Raw genomic sequence first — 19381 nt, 5'->3', positions numbered from 1 at the left:
AAACAAATCATCATATATTTAGATAATTTTATCTTATGTTTACTATTTTTTTTAGTGGAATACATATACTTCATCATATAATAACATCTGAAATAAAAAACAGAAGACACAAACATAAACTCAAACCCTGATCAGAGAAGAGACAAATATAAACTCAGTACTAAATGAAATCAAACTCTAAACTATCACGTACTACTGATCAATCAAGCTTCTTCTTTTAATACATAATTATCTCATCAAGCTAGGAAATCATTCCTACAAAGAGGACAAGTTGCTTTGGTTGGATCCACTCAATATTGCAATGGTAGTGAAATGCATGTGAACATTTCAGAGCTCTAATATCATCCCCATCCTTCATATCTTCTAAACAAATTGAACATTCTTTTTCACTTGATGATAAATCAGTAACTTTTTCTTCTTCACAAGTTGTTAACAGTCAAAGTCAACCTTCTGCCTCGCTAAATCCTTCTCCTGTTCAGACAATAGAATCGATTATTGTTTGCCCTCATTTATTCTTCTAGTTCTTTGGAAGAACATATTTTAGTTTGACTTATGATTCAACTATATGTGTAACTGATGACGGTAGTGTAAATGAGATTAATATCTATCATTGGATCATGAAAACATCAACTACATCTACTGTTAGATGATGAAGACTTTACATAATATTATTTATATATCGTTCAAATATATTATTCGTTATTGTGTCTATGAAAGATATATTGTAATATTAAGTATATATCTTCTTACCTAATAGAGTGACTTTCAGACTCTATATATTTTAATTGTAATCAACAATCGGTACGGAATAAGAATTATCGCTATCACTCTCTAATTTTATCATGGTATCTAGAGCCTAAAAACTCTGACGAGTCTTGAATTAGATCCTAGGGAGTTTATCACAAAATTAGCACGGCAGTAGTCAATATGAATGACCACCGTCCGCCGGAGTATTGTCTATTAATTTTATTTTACTGATTTCTAAATTTGTGGTTTTTTTTCAATCATTTAGTTTTTAATATAAAAACAAAAATAAACATCTTAATCTAGAATTGTTCTTACTTGTATATAGTAGAAGAATCTTTAGGATCTAAACGAGACAAAGAGAGAACGAGTTTGGAGTCTTACATTGCAAAGTTACACATTTCTTGCAAGTGTCAACAATTTCATCTCACATGTCAACTACGTTCATCAAGATTTATGAACATCAAAACCTTGATTACTCCAAACTACTTTAATTTTTCCTTTCTTATTTCTGCTCTCTACTAGATGCATGAATTTAGTTTTCAATGTTTATATTAATCGAGGTAAATTTATTCAAATTCTTTCTTATATCCGACTGAACTTCGTTAAATATGGTGTTCATTGTTTACGTTTATCGATCTCCGATTATCATATGATCGTGATTTTAACATGGTATCATGAGCAGGTTATCATTCTTGTTTCATTGAAAAAAATAAAATTTGCTTCTGCTATTTTCAACGTTTTTTTATTCGTTGTAACTTCATCATTTTCATCAAACACCCAAAATTTTCGAGAATTTTAAGAAGTCGAATAAGACGTGTTCTTTTTTTCTCCAAGTCCGACACTCCAAGATTTATGTGTTCCCACTTGCGGGGTAGGGGGAGATAACTAGATATGAGACCGATCGAGATGAAGAGATCCGACGATCATGATGAGTGCAAGATATTGGAAGATATGAAAGATATTAAATATATATTTTCTTATATGTGGAATATTATTGTAACCATCTAATGGTAATATTACATAGATTTTATAATGTTTCTTAGTTTATTTAGGAGAAACTAAGAAATCCTAAACCTTAATTTCTCTATAAACAAGAGAGGGTTCTAAGATTAAATTATTTGATTTTTTTCATTATTATAACGAATCACCACAATTGTGAGAAATAAAGTATATAGCCGTTGTGGTTTTCTCCAAGGATGCGGGTCATGAATATTCGATTGAACCTCGTTAAATATGGTGTTCTTTGTTTGTGTTTATCTATCTCCGATTATCACATAATCGTGATTTAACAGGTAGAACACTAGTTGTTCCACGATGCACATAATCATAGCATTTAACGAGGTCTAACATTTGCGCGTATAATCTCGCCGAGTATATTACGGGAGCGCGCAACTGCCTCGACCGATCACACGAGGCTCAAGAGCAGTAAGCAATTGATATAAATCGAGTTATTTTCCTCCACCGTGGTCATTTTTCTTCTTCTTTCTCTCCCTTTCTCTTAAGATTGGACATAAGAGGGGTAGACTCTCAGTCTTTCAATAGACTGCAATTGCTATTCTTTCAAATACTTATTGTATCGATTATAATGTTTCTAAAGAAAATATTTATATCTTCTAATGTGTTTAGAAGGAAAAAAGAATTTCTTGAATGAATTTTAAGACATTGATCTTTGAAAAATATGAAGAATAATCTTGTATAACTGGCACAAGTTAGGAAAACTTACATATGGTTGGCTCATTGGCTCCAACAACATCTAGTTGACTCCTAGAACCACAAAGGCAGAAAAAGTAAGATCAAAGGGTTTATCAACCTATCACCTAATGCTAGTTGTCATCTTTGGTAGCAACTAAGAGATATTTATATATCTTTAAAAGCCAACATCAAAGAACTCAAAATCTTGAAAAGAAAAAGAAAAATAAAATAGAAGTTTAACATCTGAGAAGAAATAAACAAACAAGCAAACAAACATATAAAAAAAATAAAACAAATAAATAAATTTACTTACAATGACACACAAGATTTACCGAGATTCAAAAAGGAAGACTTGCTTCCTCTTTGAACTGATTTATAGAAAGCAAATCGTTTACATAAGGAAAACATTGTACACATGCCCTCTTGCGTACAAATTTCATGCATACCCACATTTTTATAGGCTTAGTTACATTCCTCTTAATCCCGAGGCTCTTATTAAGTATATTGAGATTTTCTCTCCGTGACACTCTACTATCTATGTGGGACTATTCCTAACCCCTCGTGATATAAAATATATTTACTTAGTTTAGAAGAAAATACCATTGTCCGAAAATAAGAGATTTGTCCAACTTAATTAGAAAGTTAATTGGGTGTGACTTCGACTTCGCATTCACAACAACTAGACAGTGAGTGAGATGAGAAACACTCATTTAACTCTTGAACTATTCCACTTGATTTTTTTTCTGCACGATCTAATACCTCCTGCCATTTAGATATCAAATGTCGATTTCGAGAGATTTCTTAATCAATACAACTATCAAACTTTATAGATCCAAAAATATTCGGAGACATCAATTACTTAATTAATTTTCTTGAGTCTATGCATGACACTTTCACAAAATTATAAAAAGCCGTGAGTATGTACACTTTTTTCAAAACTTAGTACTTGTTCCATGAACTTTTAGTCGAAAAAGGAAAGATTAAGAGGTTAATAGTCTCACAAAAATGAATTTTAGTCTAAATGATTAAACTACTCCCATTTTGTTTCGTTACCGTATGTCCCTACAAAAATACTGTTTTTAGGGACGACTACAAACGCACTTAAAGAAAAAAAAATCTCTAATATGTATTCAGACGAATTGAAACTGTTGTGAATACCCCCGTCACGAATAGTATTTGGGGCGAGTTTGTGTCAGTCGTGGATACACCCGTCGCACATTATCATGGTTGATTATTTTCGTCCCAGCAATACTATTAGGGATGAACAAAGCGGACGCATTATTCTGTCCCACAAATATATAGGACGAGATATTCTGTCTCGAAACATTACAGAGAAATAGTTTTCTGTCCCCAATAGTTTTCGCTACAAACTGCATGCAAAATAACTCTGTCAAAAATAATCATACTGATGGATAGTCACTACTAATCATAAAATGTGCGCAATTGTGACTTATAACGTGTCTGATCAGATGGATGGTCAAATGTGCTTGAGCCATTACGCTTTAATGGGCTAAATTAGTTCATCATTCCAGGATGTCCTGCTAAGTAGATTTCCTCGAAGAATGAGCGTCCACCGAAATATTCGGGTTGGGCTCAGACAGAGCCGAGTGGATTACTTTCACCACTCATGTAGCTTGTGCCGAAAGGCCAAAGACTGTTTTCCGCCAATACATTAAATAAATGTAATTCACTAACAATTTGATTTAACAGAAAAGTAATCGAGAAAGGAAATACCAACCAATATCAGATTACAGTTAAAAATGTCATGAGAAAAGAAATTAAAGAGCAGAGGTGCTTTGCTCAATTGGGTTGGAAACTAAGCTCCACTCCCAGTTATTCACTACAACACAAAGTAGCATCTGAGGTGCAAAATCTAAGTTTACAAATTAAAGAGTTTCTGACCCAGTTGTGCTTATATTCTCAAATTCTAAAATCTGTGTCGATTTTGTATGTTAACTCAGTAGTCTAATCTTCTAAGGAAATATGTAGTACCATATACATGTTGTATAATGAATTAGAAATTGTTTACATATTTGTGCTGAACAACACAATGACATGTTCAATTAAGCAAAAATGATAAGATGCCCGAAAAAGTAGGACAAATCTAGGTCGGAATTCGACGGTGCACGGCCTGGATTCAGGCCACTTTTATCTTTTTAAAATAGTGGGTTGATTCCGGACTCTTCACGCCGGGTTTTAAAATGGGTTGAATCCCGGCTATTCACACCGGGTTTCAAAGTGGGTTGAATCCATGCCATCCACGACGTATTTCAGCCTACATCCGTCCCACTTCTTTGGACAAATTATCATTTTTGTTTCGTTGAACATGTCATTGTGAAGTTGCCTACGTACCCCGGAAATGAAAAGGGATCAAGCATCACGTAGTTCTGTATCCTATTATCTAGTTACATCACCATAAGTTTCTTTGCAACTTAAAAGAATAAAACTTCAAAAGACAGGCTTTCTTCAGAGAAGCGACAATGCTCTATTTCCTCTTCAAATGCAACTGGCAGCCCTTGTTCTGCAACCTCTACTTGTGTTTGGATTCTTAAAACAATTCGAGCCTGCTGCAGTATTGCGTTGGCGAGCAATTCTGGTCCGCGGTTTAGCTTGACATAAATTAGTAACTCCGTCCTGTGGAAGACCTTTAAAGTCAATCGTCTTTATGGTTCTTTGTTTTTTCTGTATTCTTTCATACCCATCATGAAGGTTTCTCTTGCTGGCTTCAAGTTTTGCTTGGAGTGCAAACTCTTCGTTTTTCTGAACTGCATCAGTTTTATTGTTGGTGGTAACTAATAATTTTTCCTCTTGCTGCTCCATCTTCATATTTGTGGTTTGTGCTTCAACAACTACATCTCGCGGTGATTGATGTTTCTTAGATAGATATTTTAAACGAAGAGTGACGTTATTGGAGCACTTCAATACAATATGTTTCTGGACAAATTCAACTCCATCTTTGTATATTACTTTTTCAATAGGAGTTTCAGGGTGATTCTTAGTTGTAACATTATCTTTGTCGATCCACTCATCTACGACAGTTTTCCATTTAGTGACGAGAGTTCGAGCAAGTTGACAGATTTTCTTTGACTCTGATTTCTTCTTGATATCATTAACAACCCTTCCAATCTGAGTAGCCTGTAAAAAGATAAAATCATACAGTAAGTAATTGGTAATGTAAAAAAAGTAGGGCTAAACCTTATATAAATAAACCTAACTCTGACCTTTGAACAACAATAACATGATACTCTGTTTTTGACATTATAGAAATTAAACTATAGAAAGGTTAAGCCTTGTTGATTCTAATAACCCAAAGTAAAGAAAAAAAAACAAAGAGAGAGAAATTAGTATTATAGTATACATACTTGAAGGATATCGAGTGAGATAGGAACGGATTGAAGAGATTCAAGAGCTCTCAACAACTCCATTTCAGAGTAGTTGTTGTTGTTGTTGGAATCACATAGAATGTGTTTTATCTTCAAAACTTCATTGGTAATGGTCATCATCTTATTCTCCTCCTCCATATATTCTTCTTCTTCTTCTTCTTCTTCTTCTTCTTCTTTCTTGTTGTTGATTTCTTGATTTGACAATGGGGGAAATTATAGCAGATAGATTATGAATGAATGAAGTAGTTAATGAGAATTATGTGTGTCTGAGTGCTTGCTTGATTAACCTATTTATAGGTTTTGTTTTCCAATAAAAGTTTCTATTTTGTGTCTTGAGTCTTTAACGTCTGAGTTTGTTTCTTTCTATTTTGACTTTGTTTGTTTCTAATTCTTGTGTTGAGTCTTTAACGGCTGTGTTGAGAATTAGGAGTATTTTGGTTGTTACAAAAAGTTATCAAATGGTTTCTGTTATTCTATAATATAATGTGTTTCTACTAAAATATAAATATGTGTTTCTATTATACTTAATTCTTCACCAACTTTCACCTCTCCATGAATTCAACGTTGGCCTCTAATGGGTTAAACTTAGTTGTTCGTTATGTAATGGTAACGCCATGAAGTTCTACTCTTCTGTCTGTCTAAATATCAAAAGAATTGGACTTGCGAAAAAGGACGAAGAGGTACTAATATCTATTATGTAAATACACGTCGGCATGACTCGTCAGTCATCACGCAAACTCAGACCTTCCCCATGGGAAGGACACTACCTATTGAACCAATGAATGTTAATTTCGTGTTGCTTTCATTCCTCCGGGATTACTACACTTAGATGTTAGAGTTTCATGTTGGGAGAACCTCCTATATTGTGTCCGTCCAGCAGATGAAAACCCTAGAAACGTAATTTATATTAGGGAAATGATAGAGTGACTTAGAAATTGGTACTTAGAGGGTGACATATTTCCTCATTTAGAAATAAAAGCGGTCCCCACCGTAGTCAAACTTTGAAAAAACCTTGTCTTTTAGTGATTCCACATCAGCTGGGCACTAAAATGCCCAAAAAATTTGGGCTCTCTAGCATCTCCCTTTATATTAATAGTCTCGGTCTTAATTAGAATGTATTATATGCTAATCAGTGAATGAAAATCAATAACTATTGCTAACATGCGTTTCATTTCATCTCTTTTTAAGACTACCGATTGGGAGCCAAGTACTTGTGAAAAATAAGCATGCTCCACCATTCACAATTCGAGCTTGTTGAATTTGGAGAGGGGATGTGCCGAGCTTGTAGAGTTGGTTTCAAACACAACAAAGCCGGGTATAATTTTAACTAGCAAAGCTTTCTTAGGAAGGATGCACTTAAAAAATATTTAGCTGAGATTTTGAAAAAATGAGAAGAGCTCGTGTTAAAGGTATGAGAGAAGAGGTTGACAAGGCGAAGGAATCGGAACCATAAAACTCTGTCTCTCCAGACACAAGAAGCAACTAATGCAGCTGAGGCTTAAAGATGTGATGTTATTTAGAGTTCTACATCGGTTGCCTCAGCTATTGGGACGGGCCAGTATGTACTTCTCAATTAGGTAACAAAGTCGGAGCAGAGATGTCAAATGCACTTTAAGATGCTGGCACTTTGAGATGAAGCACTGTGGATCACCCTGTTAGGTGATAGTTTTTTTTTAACAGTTTTTATACTGAATCTGATATGAGTTTTGCATATTCTTTCTTATAGTTCCATACTCGAAATCTGACTCTGTACATCTTCTATGCCACAATCTCTTGTCGTTTCCCACCCATTTCGATATCAAAGTTTGTCTTCGGTATCACTGCACTACTGACACGACCTTTATATTTTCCTGATCAAGAGAAGGTGAAAACACATAATGGTTGTGGAGGACAAAAACATACAATTAAAAGAAACGGTAATTTCTCTGCATCAAGACAACAATTTTGCAATGAACTCTGCTAAAAGGGTAGATCAACTATAACACCCAAGTTTATACTGGCAGCGGATCTTAATTGGTCATGATATAGAAGGGCATAATGGAGCATAGCTTTCCAATGCGCTGCCCAACCCAACGAACGTTTACATGGAGTTGGCATGTTTTGGAATCAATCTGTGTAGCTAGGAGATGCATGCACCGGCATTGAAACATACTAACCCCGATTCAAATAGTAACAAACGAACATCATTCACTTTCGCATTGAAACTGTGTATACAAGATAAGACATTGAGGTTTAGAGTGTTTTTCGCTACTCAAATTATGTGTATATCTAACCAAAACATATTTTAGTAGGCTACTTCCAAATTAAGAAGATATAAAAGAATGGGATCGATCTTTTATGCAATCACCAAAACGCACACACACTTTCTTGTTAAATTAGTTCTTCGTTTGAGAGCGTCCAGCCAAGTAGATCTCCTCAAAGAGTTAGAGTCCACCGAGACATATTCGTGTTGGGCCCAGGCAGAATTAGGTCGTACATTCTTTTAAGATCATCTATCTCATTAGCACAAATTCTTAATCCAGTGTTGCTCTTGTGAGAGTGTATCTTAACTATAAATTATATAAACAAATAATGAAATTAAGGATTCACCTTACACATAAAGTTTACACACACTTATATATCAATATGCCCGCTTATACATTTTCTAGTGGTTAGTTTTTAGTTTCACTCTCAACTACATAATCATACTTGTACATTTTCTAACTACTTATAGGATTAACTAATAAACGGGCTCCCAAAGCCATTTTCGTGAAATATATATAGATATGATATTTGTTGCTATGGCCTCAACTCCCTAGAGGTGGCTTCGGAGTATGGCGAGAATTTGCTTCTGATCCTGGATAATCGTTTATCTCAAAATCCATCCTCCCCTTGATATATTCATTATTTAAAATCTCTCCCATCACTTCCTGTTTCACATTCATTCAACATGAATATTAATAGCTAGCTAACCAAAATAATTATTTAAAATAACATTTTTCTAATAAATTAATAACACATTAATTAGAGTAATAATGATATTAAATACTATGAATGAGGATCTATATATGACCACAAAAACATTTGTCTTTTATTTGATACATGGGAAATTGTCTTGAGTTGAAGGGTTTGAATGCTTTTTCCATGATCATACATGACTTACTATAGGTAGAATTTTGAAAGTTTTATGTATTAATCCATCAAAGTTAAGTTAATTATTCCTTAGACTCACCCTTGCTAGTCATTGTTAGTCGAATTTTTCGAAGTAGGTCAGGCCAAACAACCAATGGATTGGACTCACTAAGGGGTGCAAAAACCACCATAAAAGTAACAACATGGGTGTATCCAAAAATATCGAAAAGAACTTATAAAAATCATTTTTAAAGCATAGAAAAGACCTTTTGAAGAAACATGCACAAATCATTCCCAAAATAACTCAATGGGTTTCTTGCAATTGCTATCTTATCAATTTATAGGTACAATTCTAGCATCTTCAAGAAAAAAAAACCTCACAACTTGGTAAATACCTTGTGGATATTATTCTTTGATACAACCAGATCTTGAGTTTGAGTTTCATGCATTAATAGACTTCTACTTCCTGTGCCCATATGAAGGAATTAGTTGTAGAAATAAGTGAAAGAAATAATAATATGTAGAATAAATATATAGGTGAAAACTTACTTCCTATTGGGACAGCATTCAAGAACATTAAGTGAGTAAAACCTAATAGAATCACTAGAACATGAAGAGAAGTATAAGCAGCCATTTTCCAATATTTTGTTATAAGCTTGGATGATGAATTATTAATGTTGTATTAGCAACCCCTTCTCTTAAACTATATAAATAGAAAACCTAATTTGAAGACTCTCTCTCCCTTGGGTTTATGTGCTGTTGAGCACATACCATCTTTTTATAAAGTCAAAAAGATAAACACTATTTATCCTTGTTTAATTTACTAAGGCAAATAGTGTTGTCTACCTAACTTTCATATTGTCATCTTTTGACTATATGTTTTATAATAATGTCAATCCCAAAAGATAAAGAAAAGAAATCATTCTTTCTATTATATGCACATGCACATTTGGCAACTAGGAGTTGGTTGATTGTTATAGAGTGAATATCAACGATCTGAACACGGTTACCACGTGGAGGTTTACCTCTACAACAAATCCAAAAATACAAACATTCAGCTCAATTTTAGAATTTTAGATATTATATTTTTTATCTATATATTTATTTTTGTATACGAGAGGAAAAATAAAAAGAAAAGATTATGAAAAGCTAGCATTCTCCCAAGAATATTTTCTACAAGAAGGAAGATATCATTCTTCCAAGAGAAAGGTAACTCGAAAAATATGTTCCTAGAGTTCACTTTTTTTTTTCTTCAAGTAATTACCAAGAAACTACAATGTATTTAATTAATTAATCATAACCCATTAAATAATGAGTGAATGGGATAGGATTTTTTTCATGGAAGATTCTCAATACATATTTTGATATTAGTTTGTGGGAAACATAATAAGAAATATAGTAAGTCAAACAAATTATGGAAGGATGAATCCCTAATGAAAGTGGAATATGACAAAAGATTAAAGCTTCTTTTTATGCAAATAGTTGGGTTTTTTATCTTACTTAATTGAATCAATAAAGGTGATAGTGGAGATGCATCATAAAAGCTTTTATAAGGAATTACAGAAGTTTTTGTTGGTAAAGACTATCCCCATAAAACATATATTAGAAACCAATTGTGGTTATATCTTCCACCCATTCACACACATATATTCATGCACCTAGTGTTTTGTATATAAAGATCTCATTTTCTAGTCTTAACATATAATATATCCTCTTAGGGCTTCATAAGAAGAAGAAAGTTAAATCTAATATTCTTAATTAATGTGCTTCTCATTTAACTTTGTTAACTTAAGGAATTACTTTTGATTTCTTCATTTGTATCAACTACAACCTCAAACTAAATAGCTATACCCCTCCTTAAAAGAATTCTCGTGTAGAAACCTCTCCACTACTAATGACCTCATGAAACTAAGGTCCATGGATTCTATAAAATTTGAGAAAAGCCCATCATCTAGAGAATACGAGTGTTTAGTCCAAGCACGAGCGAGAATATCGAGATAGCTAAATGTTTATTGGAGGTGTACTTTTTCAACTTTTTAAGCATTTTTCATATCGAAAACACATTGGGTATAATTGGATCTCATATAAAGGTCAAGATGGACTTTTTTAAAGTTTCCAAGTAGCCACTTTTAGTTTATACAAGTAAAATGATCAGTTGGTCCTAGGTTAAGGACCAAAAAGAAATTAACCCTAGAGGAAATAGATGGTTACTTTGATTAAGCAAATCCTCTGCTTAATATCCCCATAACACATGAGATTGGGGAGTTGGATCCCATTTAAGCCACAATGAGATTTTTTTTATGAAAGCATGATCAAACTAATCTTCATTACCTTCCCCTAAAATTACAAGAAAAACCCCTCACTTAATCTGAGGATTATACTTCATTGATCTCCTACATCTTATGCATTTTTGGTTGCCACCAACAAAATGGAACACAAAAATTAGGCAGCTAAGTTGAAAATGAAACTGTAAAGCTGTGATTATTAATTAGTTCATTAGGGTTTAGGAGAAGGAGCAGAGAGAGATGTAGGTGGAGGTGGTGTAAACAAATATCCTGCTCTCTGGTTTGTGTTTGCTTCTGGAGTGTAATCCAGCACTTCAATCATCTCATTTGATTTCCCCAAACTTTCCTGCAAACACCATTCAAACACAACAAAAACCCAACCTTTAATGTCATTCTGAATTTGCATAGACCCTCAAGCCAAAGCTAGAGAGAGACCTACCTCTCTTGTGATACTAGAATCTTCATTCTTTGTTGTCATTAATTTTCTTCCATAGCCTATCAAATTAGAAACACAAACAACACAAAGAATAGGTAACAAACTACATAATCTGGTTGGTTGGAGTGGTTACCAAGTTGGTTTCCACCCTCTAGGTCAAGGGTTCGAGACACGGAGTCATTCCCCAAGTATGCTGACATTTCAGAAGAAAGAAAAACTACAGAATTTGAACATAAGAAACAATGAAAGAATGGATGATACCTTGAGAAATGCAGAGAGCAAGAACAGCTGAAAACAGAACAAAATTAAGAAAACAAGATCGACCCATTACTTGCTTAAGCTTTCTAATAAATGGGTTCTTCTCAGAATCTTGATAAATCTCCTGTATCAGAATATCATATCATATAAGCAAGAAACAAGTTAACCAAAATGTAAGGAAGAAAATTGTAATCAGAGAAATAATTTGCAGCAGAAATGGAGTCTGGAAGCTGTACCTGGAGAATACTTGACTTGTTAATGGTATAATATTGCTCAGATTTATAACAGTGGGAAAAAACAGAACAGACAGATTTATTCTTCTCTCTCTCTCTTTCTATACCTGAATACAAGTACAAATACATAAATGTACACCAGTTGGATCCAAGGAAGTGAGAAACCCAATTTCTTGGATCAAACAATAAACCCTTTTTTATGTGGCACTAAAACCACTTTAGAGGAATAGAAGTGCCATTATTGATTGATAAAGAGCCTGGAGAATCTTGATTATAGTGAAACATGAAAGAAAAACTTATACACAAAGCAAAGGTTGACAAATCATGTGTATAGTGCTAATGATTTGAATTCATTTATTCAAATCTTGTCTGGGGAGGCAACAAACCAGAGAGAAAATCACTAACACCTAATTTGGTGCTCAAATTGTACTTACCAGCATTTCTTTTCATTATTATTGTGCAAGTGGTCAGAGTATAAAGGCTTTTTAGTTTTACAAGTTTAGCCATTTTCAATTATTAGTCGAAAAAGTAAAGAGAAATGAATGTTTCCCATAGTGGGTAGCTCTCTACTGGTCCAATTCTGTCTCCTTTACTTCACAACTCGAAATTGCAATTTAGTTTTATAGAGCGGACGAAACGTAACAATGGTCTACATGATTCGTAGTCATGTTTGAGGAGAAGGAGCCAACCACAGGAGAGCTGGCATCTTCCAGCTCAAGACAATTGCTAAATAATGACAAGCTTTCTATTCAATTATAACCTCCATTGTTTCTTGGATAAGTAATACAATCTTGTTAAACAAACTCGATTTGACAAAATATAAATAGATTTCGTTATAAACATGAATAGCTATTGACACTAGATAGTATGAGAAAGTACGAGGTTAAACATCTATAGATGAGATAATTTTCTAACCTGTGTTACCCAGATCTTGACTAAATTGTTCATAGCTTTGAAAGAGCTAAAAGAAATGCCAAAAATGATGGACCGATCATGGCTTTTAAGATTTGATAAACGCCTACTTGCAATGTATGCCTCGAGGATGATGGCAGGTTTCGAACGATCCTATTGGCAACCTATTTTGGTTTTCAGGGACCTGAAATAAAAAAAAATCTGACGTTGCAATTCTTACACCAAATGATGGGGTTAAAAGGAAGCTCAAAACTAAATCGAAGCAAATGACTAGAATTACCTGTGCCAGATCTAAGTCCCCGTGCCCCTTGTAAAGAGCTAACAGATTCGGGTTGGAAACAACATGCTACTTCAGTAATAAGCATCAGCTATTCCTGATAGCGAGTCGATAACTCAAAATCCTACCAGTAGTCACCACAAGAACATACTCCATTTTCGAAAGAATGGAACCGATTAGCATCTCTGACAACAATCTTCCTTTCAGTAACCTTAGAAATAAGTTTAACTGCAGTATGACAATCATCACACATCCTAAGATTTTTAATCACATGAATTGGTGCTCCTGAAGGAGTGTTCATTAGGCCAAAAGCTACAGCTAGCTTCTCACTGTGATAACTAAGATACTCTTTCTTTTGTTCATCTTCAACATCGTGAAGAACTGCAGAAATATCAGGCACATACCCAAACATTTTTATTTGCGAAAGTAGTTCGGTTACCTTCTCGTAGATCTTTTTTGACTCTAAATGTTTCTTGTCCTCCGAAACGAAAATGTGGGTTTTATTCTTCACCTGTATCCAACTCACTCCAGGTTCTTTCTTAATGTCTCTTCCTCTAATCAACTTTCGAATATTTACAACCCCATCCCATCTCTTTGCTTTGGCATACATATTTGATAACAGGATATAAGTTGCAACATCATTAGGATCTAACTCGATTATAATATCTGCAACTCTTTTACCTAAACCAAAATTTCTATGTACATGGCAAGCACTGAGTAACGTTCTCCAAGCAACGACGTCCCATTTGACCGGACTCGAGTTCATAAAATTTTCGGCTTCATTTAGTAGCCCAGCCCTCCCAAGAAGTCCTACTATGCAAGTGTAATGTTCTACCCCGGGTGTGACTCCAAATTTTCTCATTAAATGGTTCAAATAATAAAATCCTTCATCAACTCGACCCAAGTGGCCACAAGCCGATAGTACACCAACGAAGGTCACATAGTTAGGTATATCAAAAGATGCTAACATTTGATGGAAAACCATGAGAGCTTCTCTACCGAGTCCGTGATGAGAATACCCGGATATCATTGTATTCCATGTTATGGTGTCTCGGTGAACCATATCTAAGAACACACTATATGCATCTTCAATACTTCCGCTCTTCGAATACATGTTGATTAAAGCATTTCCCACAATCAAGTGATCTTTATATCCTGACTTTTCTACCCGTGCATTCAACAAATCCCCGTGCCTAAGTGCAGATAAACCAGCACAAGAATTCAATATAACAGCAAATGTGTATTCGCAAGGCCGAACACCTGAGAGTTCCATTTCTACAAAAAGATTCAGTGCCTCTTCGAAGCATCCATTTTGAGTATAAGCGGACATTATCGATGTCCATAGTACTACATTCCTTTCCAGCAAGCTACCGAAAACATTCCTTGCATTCAATATGTTACCACATTTTCCGTACATGTCAATGACTGCACTACCGATGAAAACATCAAAATTTATGCTTCTCCTTAGAATCTGGTTGTGAATTTGTAATCCCAACCTCAAATCTTTCAAACTAGCACAAAGACCAAGTACAGTAAGATAACTAACATTATCCCATACAAGAAAACCATCCACCATTTCTCTCACAACTTCCAACCCTTCATTCAAATACCCAGTTTCTAAGAACCCTTTAATGATTGAATTATACGAAAGAATATCTGATCCAGGTATTGTCGTGAGAACTCTCATCGCCCCATCGACATCTGCACACCTAGAATACATACAAATAAGCGAGTTCTTCACGTAACGATGAAAAACTAATCCGGTTTTTAAAACATAACCATGGCATTGTTTCCCTTCTTCCAATCCTCTAATATCGGAGCACGAAGAGAGTACCGTCGCTAGTATATACTCATTGGGGCGTGGTAATCCCCACAAATTCAAATTTTTAAACAATTTAAGAGCTTCTAAAGAAAAACCATGATGAAAATAACCAGCAATTAAAGAACTCCAAGAAACTACATTTCTTTCAAGCATTTGATCAAACATCTTACGGGCTACTGAAATTTCCCCACATTTTACATATAAATTGATGAGACAATTAGTTTGAACTAAATTGAGTTCATTAGATTGAGAACCCAAGATCAAATGAGAATGTATAGCTTTACCAAGTCTCAAGTTTCTTGTATCAGCAGAGATTTTTAGAAATTTAATAGTCTTCTCTAGAGATGCAGAAATCTCATTTGGCTTCAAAACAAATAAAGATGGCACCTTTCTAAGGAGAAGAGTTTGGGTAGTCATGGATTTGAGAGAAGAGGGAAATTGGGACTTTCACATTTCAATTTTTAGTGACTGTTGAAATATGTACAACAATCCTCTATTGAGTATCTTCTCCAGAAAACCCACAGAAAATAGGCTTGCTCCACATTTAAATAAAAATCAACCGTCAGGAGTGAAAAAGTCCATCACAAAATAGAGTTAACCCCGAAAATGGAGATAAGTTAATTTCGTATAATCCTCGAGTAGATTTTGACTTGTATTTTTTTTCTAGCATTACTCTTTCCCGAAAGTGTGTCACAACTCGCGTTATCACGTGTAAAATGAATGTCATACAATGTCAAAGAGGTCTTTAGAAAATCGGTTACAGATATTTTTCAAAGACAAAATACTAGTGAAAAATGATACAGTAATTTTGTTACAACTAAAAAAAATATAGTCGTTACAAACAGTTGTTTTGTGTTCTACTAAGAGTTTTAGTGAGATTTACTAGTCTATTGATAAAACTCTTATACATAATGTGAGGTAGTCGAAGATCTCAATGTTATCCAACTATTTAGTTGGTTCGTTACTCATTTATATTTGTGCAATTGTAATGTAAGTAAAGAGTTCAATGAAGCAAAATATGAGAGATGAGCCAATATATAATAGAACTTCATTTTCATTAATATAATATAACTGGATTTTCATTAGTAATGGAATTGGAAATTTAACAGTTACACTCTCATTCAAAACATAACAAAGTCAAACACATTTAACTTGACTAACAAAGACCAAACTAATAACTTCATAATAGGGACTCTATAATCTAAGATAGGCGGGTGGTAAAAATCCACCACTTCCAAATTCTCTGCCATTAATATTTTGACAGAAAACACTTACCACTTTTACTCTATAACTAGATGAACCCACTCCCCAATCCTACCCACAACCCACAAAGAGTAGGGGAAAAAAAAGTGAGAAAATAGAACCCCCCACAATCAAATTAAAAAGAGCATAAAAAAGACCATCTTAAAATAAGCCCTTTTTGCTCAAAGTAGATTTGACCCTAACCCAACCCAACCCAACCCAAACATACAAATATATTTACTTTCTTTACTTACTATAAGTCTATAATTATCACTAGGACTCCACTATACCTTAAACTAGGGTTCTTAATTAGAATTGTCCTCCACTATAGGTCTGCCCAAAAGACCAACCAGCAGGAGCAACATTATAAGACACTACACTTCTACCATCACTAGTAATGACCTTGAAAGATAAGCTTTGACCATTAAGATATGAATTGCTTTGCCAATTTTGACCCCAATTTCTTGACATAGCTTGCCATCCAGTCCTTGATCCTTTGACAAATACTGAATGAACATCACCAGCTCCTCCAACATTTGTGATCAATACTAAATTGAAGTATGAATGTCCATTTATTGTGTACCTTATTCCTCCTCTCTTCCTGCATGGTACTCTGCAAAAAGAAGAAAAAAAAAAGTAAAACCAAATTTTTAAGAACTTGGTAAAAATTCATTAAGGATGATCAAAAAGTAGGGTTATGTTCTTTTACTAATCTCAATGGTATAATAAAAATATATTAAAAAATAATAGGAAACAAACATAAGCAAGCAGACTCTAGACAAAATTCTTATGTAGTTTGTCGTAATTTGTGTTACTAGCGATTCTGATCTATTGAAGAATGATAGAGAATTTATTAAGGATGATCAAAAGTAGGGTTATGTTCTTTTACTAATCTCTTATTCTCTAGCATTACTCTATGTAGAAGTAGAAACTAGGAAAAGAAAAACAAACATGGGGTCTTTTTTTTTTGTTAAAAGTACAAACATGGGGTCTTTGTTTAATGAAGTGGGTAGGGACGTAGGGTAATGTCATGACTCACGGTGACTTTTGTATTAAGAAAAGAGAAGGTTTGAAAGGAGAAAAACCAAAACAAATGAAGACAAACAAGTCCTAAGAGTCTAAAAAAAAGTGTGTTAGGGTAGCATTGTAGCATGCAGGAGATTATGTACCTCTAATGTCCACATGCCCTAGATAGGGGTGAGAATCGGGCCGAACTTCCTCGCCAAACTTTTTGTAAATAATTTTGGCCATTAGAACTCTGAGGTGGTAGGGTCCCTAGACCTAATGCCCAGGTCCCAAACACAGACTACCAACATCTTAACAAGGAAGCTTTCAACAAAAAAAAGAAAAAAAAAACATCGTAACAAGGAAATTTCCCTAACACCCGAATAATGAAATTACATCAATACCCACGTACCTTCGGTAAGCAACGGGGACAATTCCTGATCTGTATTGAGCAATGCGTTGATAAACAGGTTGAGCAAGATCGAAATGGTGTAGGGGAGGATTACACCAACCCCCAGCATTATTAGGCAAGGCATTGTTTGGTGGGCAAAAGTTAGTAGCAGTGACCACAATTGAACCAGGCAAACACCCCTTTGGGTCATTCACACACTTTAATTCATAACAAGAACCACATGCTAACCCATTATTGAACATTGCTGTGCTCAAAGCTGCTGTATTTGTTCCATAACCTTGACTATAAAGATTTCCATACCCACAAGCACCACCTACAAAAAAAAATTTGTTTTACTTTAGGGGCAAAATGGGTATTCTCAAAATACCACTAGGTATTACTAAATTTTGTATAACAAATTTTACGAGTTAAATGCACAAATAAAATCACCAATGATAGAAAATGCTAAAAGTCAAAGTCTGTTTCAGACCACCTAAAGTCCTAAACAAAATAAACAGTGGTCACGTTTGGGGCAACTCTATCTCTCTCGATGGACTTTCTCAATCCACCTTATAACCATTGATTTTCGTTTAGGTATGAAGTAAGTCTACTTTTTTTAGCTTTTTATTTTTTATTATTTTTGTAGAATTGTAGTGCTAGGTAAGTCATTTGGTGCTCTTCTGTGCTGTAATATCGTAATGTTATATGCAATTTGATTGTACATATAGATTTTTTTATCGACGCAAAATAAGATAGAAAATTTGAGTTTGAGAGGTACCCATTGTGCCAGAAGCATCACCACCACCATAGAAAGTTGCATGAGCACCAACCCAACCTCCACCACCATACCCATGAACATATGAAACCATTAATGAAAGGAGACCCATCAATAGAAGTCCAAGAAAAGCCATTTTCCTGCACAAACAATTGAGTTTTTCTTTTGAGCTTTCTTGGGATCAGAACTTGCAAGGGAGACCACCCAAATATTCTAGAGAGAGAGAGAGAGGGAAAGTAGAGAGGGAGAGAGTGGAAGAAGCTTGAAAGAGGGGAAAACAGAGTTGGAGAGTGGAAAGAGGGAAGTGTGGGAATTGTGAAGAAAAAGGGAAGGGGTTGGAGGGAATTAAATAGAGATTTTAGAAGCAGGGGGAGTGATGTCACAACTAACTGACTCTTTGAGCTGTTGGGACCAAAAACCTCCAAGTGGTTTTCAATTAAAAACAAAGACAAGTGAAGTGGTTTCTGGCTCAAATTTAACCAATTCGTCAATTTACCCTCCTTATTATTCAATAGGCTACTTTGACCCTCTAGATAACTTCGATTGGTAAGAAAAATTAATAAATAAATAAATAAATAAAATAGATAATTGATCATTTCCATGTATAAAATCCTCAATGGGAAAGAGAATAAATAAATAAAATAGAAAGAGGTAGAGAAAAATGAAATAATTTTGATTGGGGAAAAGAATGGCCGGTTAGACAATATGAGGACTAAAATGGGGAGTTAGTTTTATCTAGAGGGTAAAAACGAATAAATCCATGAAAGAATGAAAACGCGTGGTTTTAATTAAAGAGTAAAATAAATCCAAAT

General features: G+C 34.4%; 4 protein-coding genes and 2 long non-coding RNA genes across 6 annotated transcripts; all 6 read right to left on the bottom strand.

The window, feature by feature from the left end:
- On the bottom strand, window positions 1-2909 carry LOC147553094 (uncharacterized). The gene is made up of 3 exons (XR_015236562.1): window positions 2753-2909; window positions 2471-2511; window positions 1-471 (listed from the first exon to the last, which is right to left on the bottom strand). It is a non-coding gene; the product is annotated as an uncharacterized LOC147553094 (long non-coding RNA).
- A 2026-nt stretch (window positions 2910-4935) lies between these two features.
- On the bottom strand, window positions 4936-5960 carry LOC147553093 (uncharacterized). Its single transcript, XM_086668680.1, has 2 exons — window positions 5802-5960; window positions 4936-5574 (listed from the first exon to the last, which is right to left on the bottom strand). The coding sequence occupies exons 1-2, from the start codon at window positions 5958-5960 to the stop codon at window positions 4936-4938; spliced, it is 798 nt and encodes a 265-aa protein (XP_086524806.1).
- A 2403-nt stretch (window positions 5961-8363) lies between these two features.
- On the bottom strand, window positions 8364-9711 carry LOC147553092 (uncharacterized). The gene is made up of 3 exons (XR_015237694.1): window positions 9483-9711; window positions 9329-9399; window positions 8364-8731 (listed from the first exon to the last, which is right to left on the bottom strand). It is a non-coding gene; the product is annotated as an uncharacterized LOC147553092 (long non-coding RNA).
- A 1265-nt stretch (window positions 9712-10976) lies between these two features.
- Window positions 10977-12397, bottom strand: LOC147553091 (uncharacterized). The gene is made up of 4 exons (XM_086667695.1): window positions 12149-12397; window positions 11916-12036; window positions 11658-11713; window positions 10977-11564 (listed from the first exon to the last, which is right to left on the bottom strand). Exons 1-4 carry the CDS (start codon window positions 12272-12274, stop codon window positions 11430-11432), a joined length of 438 nt encoding a protein of 145 aa, XP_086523821.1. The 5' UTR covers window positions 12275-12397; the 3' UTR covers window positions 10977-11429.
- Window positions 12148-16030, bottom strand: EMB2744 (Pentatricopeptide repeat (PPR) superfamily protein). Its single transcript, XM_086667693.1, has 3 exons — window positions 13338-16030; window positions 13061-13241; window positions 12148-12252 (listed from the first exon to the last, which is right to left on the bottom strand). Exon 1 carries the CDS (start codon window positions 15571-15573, stop codon window positions 13459-13461), a length of 2115 nt encoding a protein of 704 aa, XP_086523819.1. The 5' UTR covers window positions 15574-16030; the 3' UTR covers window positions 12148-12252; window positions 13061-13241; window positions 13338-13458.
- Window positions 16031-16194: 164 nt separating this feature from the next.
- On the bottom strand, window positions 16195-19019 carry LOC147553089 (expansin-A10-like). The gene is made up of 3 exons (XM_086667694.1): window positions 18573-19019; window positions 17816-18128; window positions 16195-17011 (listed from the first exon to the last, which is right to left on the bottom strand). The coding sequence occupies exons 1-3, from the start codon at window positions 18703-18705 to the stop codon at window positions 16708-16710; spliced, it is 750 nt and encodes a 249-aa protein (XP_086523820.1). The 5' UTR covers window positions 18706-19019; the 3' UTR covers window positions 16195-16707.
- Window positions 19020-19381: the final 362 nt, after the last annotated feature.

This window comes from Eschscholzia californica, unplaced genomic scaffold (genome assembly GCF_041429995.1).
Source record: "Eschscholzia californica isolate CP2 unplaced genomic scaffold, dmEscCali1.0.p SCAF_3, whole genome shotgun sequence".
NCBI lineage: Eukaryota > Viridiplantae > Streptophyta > Magnoliopsida > Ranunculales > Papaveraceae > Eschscholzia > Eschscholzia californica.
The sequence above is the reverse complement of the archived record's forward strand: the minus strand, read 5'-3'. Positions and strand labels throughout refer to the sequence as shown.

Coding starts and splice junctions, on each gene's coding strand:
- LOC147553093 (XM_086668680.1), bottom strand. CDS start 5,960: ATGGAGGAGGAGAATAAGATGATGACCATTACCAATGAAGTTTTGAAG. Junction 5,575..5,801: donor TCTCACTCGATATCCTTCAA/GTATGTATACTA, acceptor ATCTTTTTACAG/GCTACTCAGATTGGAAGGGT.
- LOC147553091 (XM_086667695.1), bottom strand. CDS start 12,274: ATGTATTTGTACTTGTATTCAGGTATAGAAAGAGAGAGAGAGAAGAAT. Junction 12,037..12,148: donor ACAAGTCAAGTATTCTCCAG/GTACAGCTTCCA, acceptor ATTCTGATACAG/GAGATTTATCAAGATTCTGA. Junction 11,565..11,657: donor ATTCTAGTATCACAAGAGAG/GTAGGTCTCTCT, acceptor TGGTGTTTGCAG/GAAAGTTTGGGGAAATCAAA.
- EMB2744 (XM_086667693.1), bottom strand. CDS start 15,573: ATGACTACCCAAACTCTTCTCCTTAGAAAGGTGCCATCTTTATTTGTT.
- LOC147553089 (XM_086667694.1), bottom strand. CDS start 18,705: ATGGCTTTTCTTGGACTTCTATTGATGGGTCTCCTTTCATTAATGGTT. Junction 18,129..18,572: donor TGATGCTTCTGGCACAATGG/GTACCTCTCAAA, acceptor TTTTTTTTGTAG/GTGGTGCTTGTGGGTATGGA. Junction 17,012..17,815: donor GTCCCCGTTGCTTACCGAAG/GTACGTGGGTAT, acceptor TTCTTTTTGCAG/AGTACCATGCAGGAAGAGAG.